Source organism: Rhinolophus ferrumequinum, chromosome 4 (genome assembly GCF_004115265.2).
Source record: "Rhinolophus ferrumequinum isolate MPI-CBG mRhiFer1 chromosome 4, mRhiFer1_v1.p, whole genome shotgun sequence".
Taxonomy (NCBI): Eukaryota; Metazoa; Chordata; class Mammalia; order Chiroptera; family Rhinolophidae; genus Rhinolophus; species Rhinolophus ferrumequinum.
The window spans coordinates 41006843-41021916 of NC_046287.1; the positions used below are offsets into that span (position 1 = coordinate 41006843).

Sequence of the window (15074 nt, forward strand, 5' to 3'; positions counted from 1 at the left end):
CCATGCTAAATTCTCATGAAAGATTTCTCTTATCTAGATCAATCATTCATTGCTTTCAATCTTTCCTAGAGTTTTAATAATACAAAACATAGCAGTCTACTTTTTTCTTCCTTCTAGCTGAAGGCAATAATTGAACATATCATAGTTTCAGCTATAAAATCCCCCTTCTCTAATGCAGTAGTTTTCATTATATCTGTAGTAGGAAGCGGCTAATCTTTTGTATTTCATCACTGAAATCATGAATTAGAGGTATTTACATACTAAAGAAACGACTTTGTCTGACCATGTATGTTCATGTTCCAATCTTGTCTTAGAGCTGTTTTTATAGGTATTGTCAGATCCTTTTTCTTCTATTTAGCCCATAGCTAATCTGTTAGGGGGTAAGACACACTGACATTCCTTTTAAGAAAATACATTGGCTAACCCATATTTATAATCAAGTTATGATATTTTGGTGGTAACATTATGGCACTCATTTCAAACTCTTGATTTGCATATCCTTTGTACAATATTTATATGTATTTGCAAATGTATATATACATACATTTTTAAGGACTGGGGACAATAGCATATTAAAACTTTTGTTGGTTCTTTTTGGACAAATAATCACCTAGTAACAATGATAATCATCATGACTAACATTAGTTGAGCACTTACTATATTCATTCAACAAATACACTGCTATGTACCAGACATGAGGATATAGCAGAGTACAAAACAGATTCTCTGCTCTCATGTCAGTCTTTTCCTAGATGCCTTTTATGTTTATTTCAAATCCTCACAACAATCTTGTAAAGCATTAATTTCCTGGTTTTATATGTAAAGAATGTTAAATTTAGAGAGATTAGGTAGCTTGTCTGAGGTGTTGCAACTAACAAGTAGCAGAGCTGAGATTGCAGCCCAGAACAGTCTGACCCAAAGAAAGAGATTTTCCTAGTGTGCCACAGTTTTCTCAATAAGTGTCTTCCCCCCAGGACCAGATATACTTCAGCACTGGAGGAACCAACCCTGTAAGGGAGGGCTGTTGCCTGAAACATACTACAGGGAACCTACTAATAAGAAGCACAAGCTGTTCATTCTTAAAGCCCCGACCAAGCTTATTACATTCACCAACTTTACAATCTTCATCAAAGACAGTAAAGCACACTCATTATTCTACCACTTCTGTTACTCACTCAAATCAAAGAACTTTACAAGTTTTGGAAATTTCCCAAGGGAAGGGCAGACAAAAGTTTCTGAGTCTCTTGCCTATGAAATTTCAAATGTGTTGATAATCTCCTTCTTCTATCAGGGAAGATGAAACTGATCTCACTTGACATAATTTAACTATATTAGGAGTAATTTCAAACCTAATCCAGGAAAAGATTGGTTTGTCGGATATAATCTAAATTAAGAAGGAAGACTTATTAAATTCCAATTGAAACCATCCATTCAATTAATACTTATTGCAGACAAAGGTAGAACCCATTACAGAAGAGCAGGATGGCCTTCAGTTACTTAATTTTCTCCAGACAATTCTTTCTGAATCTACAACTCAAATAAAGTTTGAAAAACCTAAGAGAATGGGAAAAGAATGTAATAATTTCTGCCTCTAACTAATGGGTCTCAGTTTCCTCATCTGTTGAATGATGGGCTGACTGAAGTGTCCTCTAACAGTTTACAATTTTACCAACATTATCTGTTACCTAAGACTAGGTTTCTATTTCTAGCATCCAGATATTATGCTTTTCTCTGGATTTTTGTCCTTTCAGAATATTCAGATATAAATAATATCTTGGGAATTCACATGGAGAAAATATCTTCTTTCAGCTATGAGGACATTGTTTAGAATTTAGTTCGAATAAATATATGTTTATTCCAGTAATGTTTATTTTCCCTTTTTTTCAGTCCCTGTATTATGTTTGACCTTCTTAAGGCAGTAAATATATTATTCCTTGTAGTATGGTTACTTGGGTACTTACCTCCTCCTTCCCAGGATTATAAATTATTGGAGGACAGGAACATCTTATTCATTCTTACGTTCTACAGAGAGCCATCTTAATAGGTCATTTTACACAATGGAAGAAACAGTTCATTTTGCTGAGTTGAATTCGGAACATGAAAGTGTAATGCCACAGGGACTTCAACAATAAGGAATAGGAAATACCTGAAAATGTATTTGAAGTGATCTAGTAGTCTTTAAAATAGCATAAAGTTTACAAGATCAGATTTTGACATCAGTTAGATCTGGGATCTGGTTTTTTCTAGTTGTATGACTTAGGGCAAATTATTTATCTTTTCAAAACTCAATTAACTTACATTAAAAATGAGAATGCTAGTAGTACCTACTCATGGGGTCATTGGAGAATAAAATGATATAGTCCATAGAACATGCTTAGCATGAGTATGTCAATGAAAACTGTGCATACAAGTTAAGCATTTTAATAGTTATTATTGAAAATGTCCATGATACGAAAATTATAAAGAGCGTTGACTCTGAGGTTTCACCTCATCCATGATGGTCTATGCACTTATTTTTGGCATGTAAAATCAGAAGAGCAGGTTTAATATAAACACACCTGCATTTAAATCCATTCATGCATGGTGATATTTTCAATGGCAGAGACTCACCTAAAAAGGGACACATAGTTCTGCCTGGCCTATGACATGGCATGACATAGCACTGAATAAATGTCTAATGAACAGAGAAAGTAGACTGGAGGGAAGGGCAGAATGGGTGGAGTCAATGTCAGTAACTCAACATCTAGTCTGTGCCTACTGGCCACACCAATGCCAACAAAGCAAAGGTTTTAGAGACAGTTCACTGGCCTCTGCCTAATATCGCATTGTCCTTGCATAAAGGGAATTTCACAAGTGGTTCAGTCTCTTCTGTGTAATCTCTGAGAAAAAAAGCGAATGGCCATATCAATTATAGTGTTCGATTTTTATTTCTTCTTAGGTTTTGTTTCCTTTTAAAAAGAAACGAGCAAATTCTCAATGATTTCGAGATTCAGAATATTCTCTCTGGTTATTCAAATTTCAAAGTTTACATTCTGCTCATCAGCTCTCACTTATCATATTTCACCAAGAAGCAGTGACCCTGAAACATCTTTTATTCTTTTATTTCTTAATTTCTATACAGAAAAGTAGAATCTGATCCATTCTAGTTTGTAACATCACTGGGTAATAGGGCCAGATTTTTCAGATGCTAGATATGGTTGGGGGAGAAGGAAAGACACTTTTTTTTTGATAAAGTAAAATGAAGATTTGAGAAAAATACTTATGGTACATTTGTAGGAAATGCACCCAAAGCAAACTGGTTTTAACTTTCCTTCCATGTTAAAGGAATTTTTTTAAAATTTTCTCTTTTTGATGATAAAGTGAAACTTTATCTGTAACCTTAGGAGATTTATCTTAAGATTTTCTTTCACTTTGACTTCAGAGCAAAAGATGAGAAAATTACATTTAATGTAGTGTACTCAAGCATGATTGAAACTCAACTCTGTTTTTAACAGTGTGTTCTTAGAATGTCAGGAGATTCCCTGTTGCTCTCCTGAAAGTCTTCTAATCCCTTCCTTCCTTAAAGAGAAGAACTGCTTTCTTAGAACCATGCTTCCCACAAGCAGTGGATTACTGTGTCAGAGGAATTTCGATGGCTTCTGCCCAGTCAGCCTCACAAATACACACTATTCCCTGCTCTTAGCACTTCCCTTCCACTCAGGGACGTGCAATCTGGTTTGATCCTGGTAGAGTCATTGCCCCAGCCAAATTCTATGTAAACATGAAAGCAGCTACCTCTGTGTGTTGATAGCCACTTGTTGTGCCAGAAAACTTTGAATAATGTATGGCTTTCTGTAGGCCTTTTTCTTCTATTAGGTTGGTGCAAAAGTAATTGCAGTTTACAAGGTTAAAAATTGCAAAACAATGCAATTACTTTTGCACCAACCTAATAACACATTTTGTTCACCTCTTTCGTTTCGCCTCCTCATTGTCCCAGAATATATCTTAAACATCAGCCAAACAGCTTAGATGCCTTGCAAAAAGAAAAATCACTAACTTATTTATTAATGCATGTAATCTGTTAGCTGCACAAACTATTTTTAAAACATGGGGTTCATGGGTATGAGTAACAAAAAGAATTTTTGTATATACAATTAGGACTGCCTCAGACACAATTTTCTGAGTTTGCTATAGCGACAGTAGGCATTTTCATCCCAAATCTCTCTCTAGCCCAGATTACTCTCCTGCTCACACCTGTTTATCCAAGTGTCTGCTGCACACCTCCACCTGCCACCTCAAATACACCTGTCCCAAACGGAGCTCACCATCCTCCCACAAATCCTTCCTTCCCCCAGGGCTCTCTATCCCAGAGAACACCTCCTACCACTCTCTTGTCCTGGCCAGAAACCCTGCTGACTCCTCAACTTTCCCCTCTTCTTCACCTTCATAGTCAATCCATAATGAAACCTATTAAACAGTTATTCAAAATGTCTCTTGAATCCATCTGGAGTGGCTCCCCTAATTCTATCATCTCATACATGGATCATAGCCTCCTAATTAATTCCCTGGCTATGGTTTTGCCACATGACAATCCATTCTCCACACTGTAGCCATAGGGATTGCTGAAAATGCAAATATGTTCACATTACTCCCCTCCTTAACATCTTTCATGTTTCCCTATTGTCATTAGAACAAAGCCCAGACGTAGCCCTGCATGATGTGGTCCTTAGCCTGTCCCCCGCAGCCCACTACTTACCACTCTCCACACCTTAAATATCTGTCACATGTGTTTATTGAGCATCACTTATCATCTGAGTATCATACTAGATAATGTGGAAATAGTAGTGAATAAAACCAGAGCCTGCGTCCTAATGGAAGTTCTAATCTAGGAGGTAAGAGTACCTCTATATGTACCAGACATACAAAAAGCTTTGGCTGTATTGCTCAGAACCATCCTCTGTCATCTTTATGATTTTGTACATGTTCTTCCCTCATCCTGGAACAGTCTATCCTCCCACCCCCACCCCAAATGCACACCATTTGCCAGGCACACTCCAAGTATTTCTTCACTCACTGTCCAGGCAAGATTCAGTGGTATACTGGTAAGTGTTTGCACAATCAGCTCTCTGTGTGGAAAACATGCTAGTTTATAGTGTTTGCCAATTTCTGTGGTAATTTCAAGCTACCAGCATGACGTCACTGAACACAGAGTAGCACACCATGATATTATAACTGTACATAAATAACCTCAAGCCACAATTGGCATAAATAACCTCAAAAGCATAGATACTGCTAAAATAATTAGAGAGTAATAAGTTTTGAGTATATATTACCTTTGTTTTCAATGTAATTTATGTAATTTTAAGTGTATACAGTTTAAGTGAAAATTTAACAAGTGGTCTTGTGAGCCAGTAAGAACTAGTTCCGGCACACCATCCCTATTCATGGAAGCTTTCTGTGGCTCTCGAGTCGGGGTTAGTTGTCCCTCGTGGGTGCTCTCATCTCAGTTATTACATTCTATTGAAATTGCCTGATTTCTTGTCAAAACCCTCATGAGAACAGGAACATTTCCAGTTGGCATATTACTGGCACCCATGTCTGGCCTTAGTGACACTCAGCAAATATTCATTGAATGGTGGTTTGAATGAATGATACAGAGCCAGGCTGATGAAATTTACATGTTTATGTAAACTCTGCAAAGTGATCTTAAAGAATTGCTTTAAACCTTATAAACAAAGAGCATATGAAATAATCATTTAGCCAGGCCAACGGTGTTAGGGTTTCTTTCTCTCCACACTCAAAATATTCTTTGTTCAGTTTCTTGTAACTCCTCCCTACTCACCATTTGGGAGGAAATATCAAAGTGTTCTGTTCTTTAAGGAATGCAAAACCTTCAAGGAAAAAAAAAATCATCTTCTCAAGCCAATGGAAAGAATTTGCTTTTATTAAAGAAACAATTTTAAGAAGTATGCAACACATCTGACAGATATTCTGGAACTAAGATGCATATGCATCAGAGTAAATTTTTAAAACCTTAAAACAGACACAGTAGCTGGATTTCAAAAATTGAAGCCAATGAACAGCAGCCAAAACTGAAACTGATGACTTGACTTGACTCAGTATACACCAGAATTCTCTTCACAGAATCTTGAATCCAGCCAGGGACTTAGAGTTTGCCAGAGAACTTGGCCAAAGGACCACTGTAATCAATCCTTAAGGAAAGAAAAGCATGTGTCAGGGAGTAAAGAAAAAGAGAAGACAATGAGAGAGGAAAGGAGGGAGAGAGGGAAGGGAAGGGGAAAGAAGATGAGAGAAAAGATCGTTATGAGACTTAAGGATGAAAATTTGTTTTCTTAAGACAGTCCATGAAGAAAATTAGCAAACTAATAAAAGTAAAAAAGTTTATCAAAAAAACCTCTGATATTTAAAACATTCGTGTAATGAGTATAATGATTTTATAGCTAAAGAAATAAGTCATCATTAAAATATTTTAAATTTATATTCAGGAAAACACTTCATAGGATATTAGCAGAATGCTGTTAGGAACCAGAAAAAAATGTGTGAAATGAGTCTCTAGGGTGCCACTTTAATCTTGTATCATGGTGATGATACAACTTTTCATGTTACTACTTTTAATGACATGATTTTTTAAAAATATTTTAATTTCTCCTTCCATCACCATATATTTGATCCCCCTTACCCTCATCTCCCACCCCCCACCCCCTTACCCTCTGGTGACCACTAAACTATTGTCTGTCTTGTCTATGAGGTTTTTTGGTTTTTTTCTTAGACGTTTATCATTTATATCCCTCACACTGTGGACCCCCCGGCCCCCAAGCCACAGAAATTATGAATAATTCTCAAACTTTGTTGGGCAATTGTAAAATGCAGATTCCTGGGCCCCACCCCCAGATATTTTCTGCATTTAGTTTTCTTATTTAAATATAACTTATGGAAATTCCTCAAAGAAAGTGGATATAGAACTGATTCATTCTTTTTTAATGTCTGCAAAATATACTATTTTGAAACAGTGGCATAATTTATTCAGTAGTGACCCTATTGACAGAGAGTCACTGTTTCATGTTTTGCCATTATGAATAATGCTGTAATATATGCATTCTTGTATATATATAAAAAAAATATTTTAACTTCTTCACGTCTATTTACTAATGCTATGTGGACGTTTCCTTTGCACCCATTTCAGTTCTTCACTTTGCACTTCCACTTTGAGAAAGGGCCCTCAGATCACTGCTGAACCTAGATGATTAGGGACAGAGGTATGATAGGACCCTGCAATGTGTGGGTGCAGCTCCTTACCCTTTTGACCAGGTCCGGGAATGAGGAAAAGAGGCTTTGCCTACAGCCCAAGCTGTCTTCCACTTTGTTAAAAGAAATAGCCATTGTCTGAGATGTGAGGCCAGTTATGTCTAGAATCCATGGCTCTTAGCTTGCCCACCAACAACGAGCCAAGTCTGGCTAATTTTTACACAAAGTCCTCCACTCTCCAATTGGCTGTCAAGCACACTGAGTAGCTAATATATCAAATGTTCACGAAACAGGATTTTTTGGTTCTATTTATCTATCAGCTTAAAGTTGCTGATTTGGTTTCGCTTTAAGTTGGCACAGTAAGTGGAGTAAGGAACATATCAAATGATTTTTTTTTCATGGATGCATCATTCATTGTATTTTCTGAAGCCTTTGGAAGACGTGTTAGAATTTGATTGTGAAGAGATAATTGATTCTTTGAGATAAGTGTATAAAACACATTGCATAGTGAGTGTCTAGTCCATAATAGACACTCAGTAAGTGTTAGTTCTCTTTCCTATCTTTTCTTCCTCGTTACAGAAATCTACCTCCTAATTGCCTTCAATAAATGTTTGCACACAGGGTAAATTATAACTAAACATTTCATTTATTCATAATCTTTTATTCCCGTTTTCTTTTTTCCCAAACACATACTGTGTGTTGGGATCTCTTACAGATTCTGGAATACAGTGATAAACAACAACAAATGTATACGATCCTATTCTTCATGGAGCTTATTCATGTGTCACTCTGAATAATCTATAGATTTGATTTGTTACCTGTCATTGTCGTATTTAATTACAGATTACTTCAGATAATAATACATCTTTCTACCTCATTTTTCAGTGTCTTTTCTAAACATCATATTATTTTATCTTCACAATAGCCTTGAGAATTGGGGAGAACATATGACCCCAAGGTCACACAGGTGTCAGGAGAAAGACCGAAATTAGGACTCCAAGCTTTTAAAATGTTGTTCGTGACCTTTATACTATACCACAGCTGTCTCTCATGAAAACAATGGCTGTACTTGGACAAAATATATGTAGAGCCAATGCAGATATGATAGCTTCTGTTTCCTTGGGAACAAACAGGATAGATTTGAATTCCCCAAGTGCTCATATAATAAAAAGTTCATTCACTAACACTGTAATACAAATTAGAATCTAATAAGTAAATAAAGCATTACTTTCAAAACATCAATTCTAATTAAATCTAGGTAACATGAACTGCCACCTATATTAATATAAAAGATTAGAGTTCTGTTTGCAAATCTAAAAACAATTTATGGGCATAGCAACATCTTTCCCACAATAATGAAAGCCCACTGAGTAGAAACTGAGAAGATAGAATTAAAAAAAAAAAAAAAAAAACACAGAAGTGAGACAGAATTGATCAGCAACCACTGCTTCTGAGGTTACCAGTAATGACTTTTGTAAATGTATAATTAACCAAGAGAAGATAAAGAAAATAAAGAGATACAGGTATAAAACTATGGGTGTCTCTGAAAAAATACACGTAGTGTTAGTTTATTTTAAGGGAAATACCAGGGGTGCAAAAAAAAATGTATACAAGTGGACACTTTGGTCAACGTTGCTCAAGCAGTAGTTGGCCGTAACCAGAAGTGTCTGGACGCTGATGGTAACCACTTTGAGCACCTCTTGTAATTTCAGAAGTCACACGTGACTTGTATTCATCTTTTGTTAGCAGTATATACTGAGTATTACAATTTTGATACTGTTTTCCTTTCTTAAAATGTGTATACATGTTTTTGGCACCCTCTGTATATTAAAATGCTGTGATGCTCTTAAAGAAAGAAGTATTTGTATTTAAAAACCTAAGACATATCATTTGGACCTGTTATTCGCACGCATCCCTCTCTCATCCCTCCCAAACGTCTCTTTTTACAGCACTTTCTATCTTTAACGTCAGCTTCTTTACTCTCAGAATGCCAACAGAATGCCAACAGAGATATTATTTCAGTAATCCCCCTAAGAGAGAGGATTCATGCACCAAATATCTTCTGGAAACGCACAGGTTTTGTAACTCAGCTAGGTGAGAAGGATAATTCCTTTGTACATCTATAGCATCTGTCTACACTGGGACTTCCAGATACATTTCCAAATTATCTAATTATCCTTTTCAACATCCCTTGGAGCGACACAGGCAGGAGGTAATACTGATTCTATTTCTTCAAGGAGTAGAGCTAATGATTTGTTCCACAATGAGGTGGCTTAGCCTGAAGCTGTATTCTCTAGAAACTTCTGTACTGTTGTAAGGAGAACATTCTCAACTGTCTTAAAATAGTATTTCTTGTCTCGAATTAAAGGTAGTGGTGAGTGTAATGACTTCACAAATACCTCTAAGAAAATGCAATTACATCTGAATCACTTCTCTTGGCCGGTTAGAGCCAGCTTTCCAATGTGTCCCAGGGTGCGTTTCCTGCAACACCCGTCTTGTGAGAACCTCAGGAGGAACGAGCGGCCAAATAATTTTGAGAAACACCACAAATGACCACTTTTGACAAGTCAGAACACACGTTAACATGATGAAGCCCGGCTAAGATACCTCATTTAACCTTGACGCATGCACTCTATTTCTTATGTAACCACTGTTAGCTCCTGGAAATAATATTTTATGGAAAACATTTAGGAAACATCAGCGCAGGGGCGGCCAGATGGCTCAGTTGGTTAGAGCACGAGTTCTGAACATCACGGTTGCTGGTTCTATTCCCCACTGGGCCAGTGAGCTGCGCCCTCCACAGCTAAATTGAAGACAACGAGCTGCCACTAAGCTTCCAGAGGGGTGGCTGGATGGCTCCCGCATGGCATGGTGGGCTGCGCCCCCTGCAAATAGGATTGAAAACGGCGACTGGACTTGGAGCTGAGCTGTGCCGTCCACAACTAGATTGAAGGACAACAACTTGGAGCTGATGTGCCCTGGGGAAGCACAGTGCTCCCCAATAGTCCCCAATAAAATTGAAAGAGAGAGAGAGAGAGAGAGAGAGAAAGAAAGATCAGCGCAAATGGTTTTTTACCCCTTCAAATCTCCTTACTCAGAAACTAAAACTTCTAGAAAGAACAGATCATAAAATGACCTAATTATTACCAAGCACCTACTTTCCCAGACACTAGCTTCTGTTTTCCTGCCTCGTGCATTGCATTTTATCATCAGAGCCTATCTGTGTGGTGAATACTATTTTTATTCCCATTTGACAGAGCAGTCAACTAAGGCTCAGGAAGGCCCCTCAGAATGTTGGGATGGCACTGGGCTATCCTCAGCCTCATCGGCCACCTGTCTACATACTTGCCCTTGGTAAACACAACCAGTTTCAGGCCTTTAAATACCATCTTTAGGCTAAGGATGCAAAGCTCCATCTCTAGCCATGACCACTCTACAGAGAACCTTGATCTATCCACTGTCATATAATCTGAGACCTTCCCCCACACACATTATTCCTCCTTCATTTCTTTCCTTACTCCAAATATAAAATATAGGGGTACCAGACCACCAGGCAAAAGGCTCACTGGTCTTTTATAGTAATGTAGCTCTGGGCCTCAAGAGACACAGAACTTTTATCTATCTGTACTGCTATAATAGCAAGCTCAGAACAGTGTCTGAGACCGTCCAAATGCTCTGTACAAGAATCCCTTTTGTCACCCACCGTTTGAACCCCATGTTTAAATAATACGTGTATTAAAAATGAAATTATTCATTTTCACATTGTAAGTCATCTAAGTTATATAACAAGTATGTGTTATTTAAGATATAGTCTCTGCGTGAGAATCATACAGGAGTTTTCAGTCGTGCTCAAGCAAAGACAGGGCAAGCCGATGCTCTGCTCCCCTTTGCCACTGTTCCCTTTAGGTTTGTAAAATTCTAAAACCATCTCTGGAGTCCTAGGCTTGGCACTTTCACACTTTCCAAAAGTCTCTCTTATAGCAAGTCCCTTTTTCTAAAGGTATAATCGAATCTGTGTTGAAGCACCTTCAAGATTCCTATGTTGACATATTGTGACAGATTTTTATGTAGGTCTTCACCCGCGTGTGGGGTTAGTTGTTTCCATAATAATTAGAAGTCAGTGTTTTCTTCAGTTTGGATCAAGGACCCAGCAATTTCTGCACTGAAAGCATCTTCAAAATCTATACCTGATATAAGTGACAGAAAGCTACTAGGCTATATTTACTAACCTATCTTCTGTTGTTATAATTAACACCCTCAAAAAAACAAACAAGCAAACAAACAAAAAAGAAACAAGTGGTAATGCTTTCTGTTATGATAAACGATCCCCTAAAACTCTAATATTCTTTCAGGGCATTTCTTGTGTTTCTGATTTAACTTAAACCAGTGAGCCAGATTTTTCCCAAAGGGCAAATTAAGAGGGTAGGTTAACTCTTTCAGTGCCTGGCTTCAAGAAATCTCTGCAAGACTGTCAGTATGGTTTGCCTTAGGCTTTATACTTTTTAAAAGTCAGCTGTTGTATTCAAAGCAAACCAAACTAGCACACTCCACAGAACCCCTGGAGCTTTGAAAATGTTAATGACCTCCCGCAGCCATGACCTTGCAGCTTGGGAAGTGATTTAGGCACTAGGGAGAAAAGGGCACTATCTTTATTGCACTGGTTTACACCATCAACTTCAGAAATTGTGTGAGAGAAGAATAATCAATAGTGTGTTAAGACCAATCTCTAAGAATGTCAAGACAAGTGTTCCTGCTCTGCAAAATGCTGAGTTGGAGGAGAACTTTTGAATACAACAAAAGAGAAATTGCCTGTAGTGGTAAAACTAAATGAATTGTGTCTCAAGATGGAATTTGTCATTGGGAATGGCACTCAAGAGCCCTCTGTGTACTTCAGTGGAATCCCATAAACTGCCTGATGAAAAATGCTTATTTTACAGTTAAGCAACACAGAATCAAATTACAAAACCAGAAGGAATGCATTCTAAACGTACACTTGTAAGTTAAGACTTCGCTAACATACAGAGTCCCAAAAAGTATACTGGAAAAAGGCATCTAGGAGTAGAATCATCTCCTGTGTAGAAACGGGAGAACCATCAAGTTACACTTCATCAAAACTTCCTGAAAATTTTACTGGATTTCCTATAATTCTGGTAAAGGTACTATCTCTTGATAAATAGCCGAATATGAAGCTTCTAACAACAGAAAAGGAGGTATCCCCACACCACCCCGAGTGAAATCACTGTGGAAAAGAACTGGCAGCACAGTCCCTAAGATCATTACAATTAAATGTTTGATTTCCCACAGCAACCCTAATTGTGACATGAACAGCTGTCAACAACAAAATTAGAGGAAACTGTCATTATATGGATTTCATCAGCATTTGCTTGTCCTACTTCCATCCCATTGCTCAAGAGAGTGTTTTCAAAGAATTCTTTCAGTAGAGCTTTTCATTATTCAAAGGGGAGTCACTCAAGTTATTTGGCCTTATATGCTATACATGAAATACATTTGTCACAATAACAAGAATACCAAACAGATGTTTACTGAATGCCAAATTCAAGTACATAAAAATGTCTGGGACACAATTCCTTTAATCCTGCAAGCATTACATCAAATAACTATTACAATTCCTATTTTTAATACAATTTCCACCCATATCTGTGGGGGATACGGTCCAAGACCCCAGTGGATGGCTAAAAACCTCAGATAATACCGAAACCTATGTGTGCTATGATTTTTTTTCCTATACACACATACTTTTTCCTTTAAAGGAAGCACTTCACAGCTTCTCTTTAGCATATCTGAATTATCAGCATCACAACTTTTGTGCTCTGGGGCCATTATTTAGTAAAAGAAGGGTCACTTCAACATAAGCACCATGAAAAAGCAACAGTGGATCTGATATCTCAGTCCAAGGCAGAGCATCATCTTGTCCGACCTCAGCTGGGAATGTGCACAAAAGAAAACTCTAAAATTCGTCGCTCTGCCCATGTCTGTAAAAGTGTATGAGTATTGACTTGGGGCTCACAAATTAATTTTAGTAAGTAGGCAAATCCACAAATACGGATTCCGTGAATAATGAGATTGATTGTGTATGCTGAAAATAGGAGTCAGAGCACATAGTCACTCCATATCTGTCTGGGTAATTCTTTATGTTATATTAGTGAGATTTCTTTAAATCTCAAGGTTAGAGTTTATTGGAAGGAAGAGTTCCATGAAAAATGTCAAAGCCATTGCATTGTATGCTGTGGCGTCATAATCTTAGGAAGAAACTCATTGTGTAACTTTCTTAACTTTGCAATGTTTCCTGCAGGTGTTTCAGGGATGTGGTCAACCCAAACCTGCTCCAGCCCTCAGATCTGCCCGCTCAGCTCCTGAAAATTTTAATACACGGTTCAGGCCTTACAATCCTGAGGAAAGACCAACAACCGCTGCAGGCACGAGCTTGGACCGGCTGGTGAGTTCTCTCGGCCGCTTTCTGTTACCAAAGTTATTCTTCAGAAGACGTGATGGGAAAAAGTTGGTTGTAAAAATGATCTCATTCTTATGTCTGCTCCTGGTCTTAATTAGAATATTGAAAAGTAATGAGACCTTCCTGTTAGGTCAAGAATTAGATTATTTAAAAAGTCTTATCACCATTAATCCACTCATGCAGTAGCCAAATTTTCAGCTTCATATTTCTTCTGAAATATTAATTTGAAGACTGAGTAACTATATCTTCCAGGGATATGATTATATAATAGCACATTTCTTATTCATCTGCTTCAGCTATTTATTTAATTATCATACACTGTTAACTTTATTATGACTTCTCCTTACACGTAAAGTTTTCTGTTTGAAAGACCTTGCCAAGAGACCCCAAATCAATGTTACTACCATTTTTTCTTTTTTGTGTGTCTTTCAAAATTTGAAATCCTTAGCAGTCACTCTTTGATCTATTTATATATGTGTCAGGGGACTGAATGATATCATCAAAGTAATTTATTTGGAGAATACAACCATAAATACAGTAAACACAATTTTTAATGTGTTTTAAAAATCAAATTTTGCTATAAAAAATAAAATTTCATAATTTCAGAGAAATACTGCTCAATTATTTTCAATGCAATTTATAGTATTAATACTACTGTAAACAATTTATATACCCATAATTGTAAGTGCTGTTAATGTTGCTTTGCTAATTATCTTAATATGAAATTAGCAGATAAGAACCTTAAGGTCATAAAACACTTGAACCACATCTGATTATGTCATATAAACTGAGATCTCAAGGGTTTCCAGTTATAAAAATACTTTTATAGTCACTGTAATAAATTACTCTATCAATTACTCTATCATTTTAGTTAATATCCTTCTACAATGTAGAACTCTTAAGGTTAAATTGATTGAGTTTGACCTCAAAGTAAATATATCGCAGCAATTTTCTCTATAAAAATCAAATGCCCTTACAATATAAAGGCCTATCCACGAAGTGCCAGTGTGAACAGGTAAGTGCATTTGTTGTTAACCACTGAATTATGTTATAAATTTATTATAGTTTATTAGAAAATAACACACTTCCCCCCCTCAGTGTAGGTTTTGAAAAAGGAATCATCTGGATAGCTGCTTCAGCTTTCCACTTTATCTTTGTTACATCTATTCTCTCTTCACAGTTTCAGGAAAGCTTTAAAATTAGTTACCCTATTTTTCCTTTAAACAACCAATTAGATTTCTCCAAGCAACTAGTCAGTTGTTTAAAGAAATGATAATTTCATATGATTCCATTGTTTGGGATTTTACTTTACAAATTCCTTTGTACGTATAGATCCTTTTAACCAGAAGTACAAATG

General features: G+C 36.9%; 1 protein-coding gene across 2 annotated transcripts in view; it reads left to right on the plus strand.

Annotated features, from left to right (window-relative positions):
• GPC6 (glypican 6) overlaps positions 1–15074 on the plus strand; it is a 1028052-nt gene that overhangs the window by 926243 nt on the left and 86735 nt on the right. For both annotated transcript variants that reach the window (XM_033104888.1, XM_033104889.1), the window contains exon 6: positions 13559–13702. In XM_033104888.1, coding sequence (XP_032960779.1) covers positions 13559–13702 — 144 coding nt within the window. The remainder of the gene's footprint in view (positions 1–13558; positions 13703–15074) is intronic.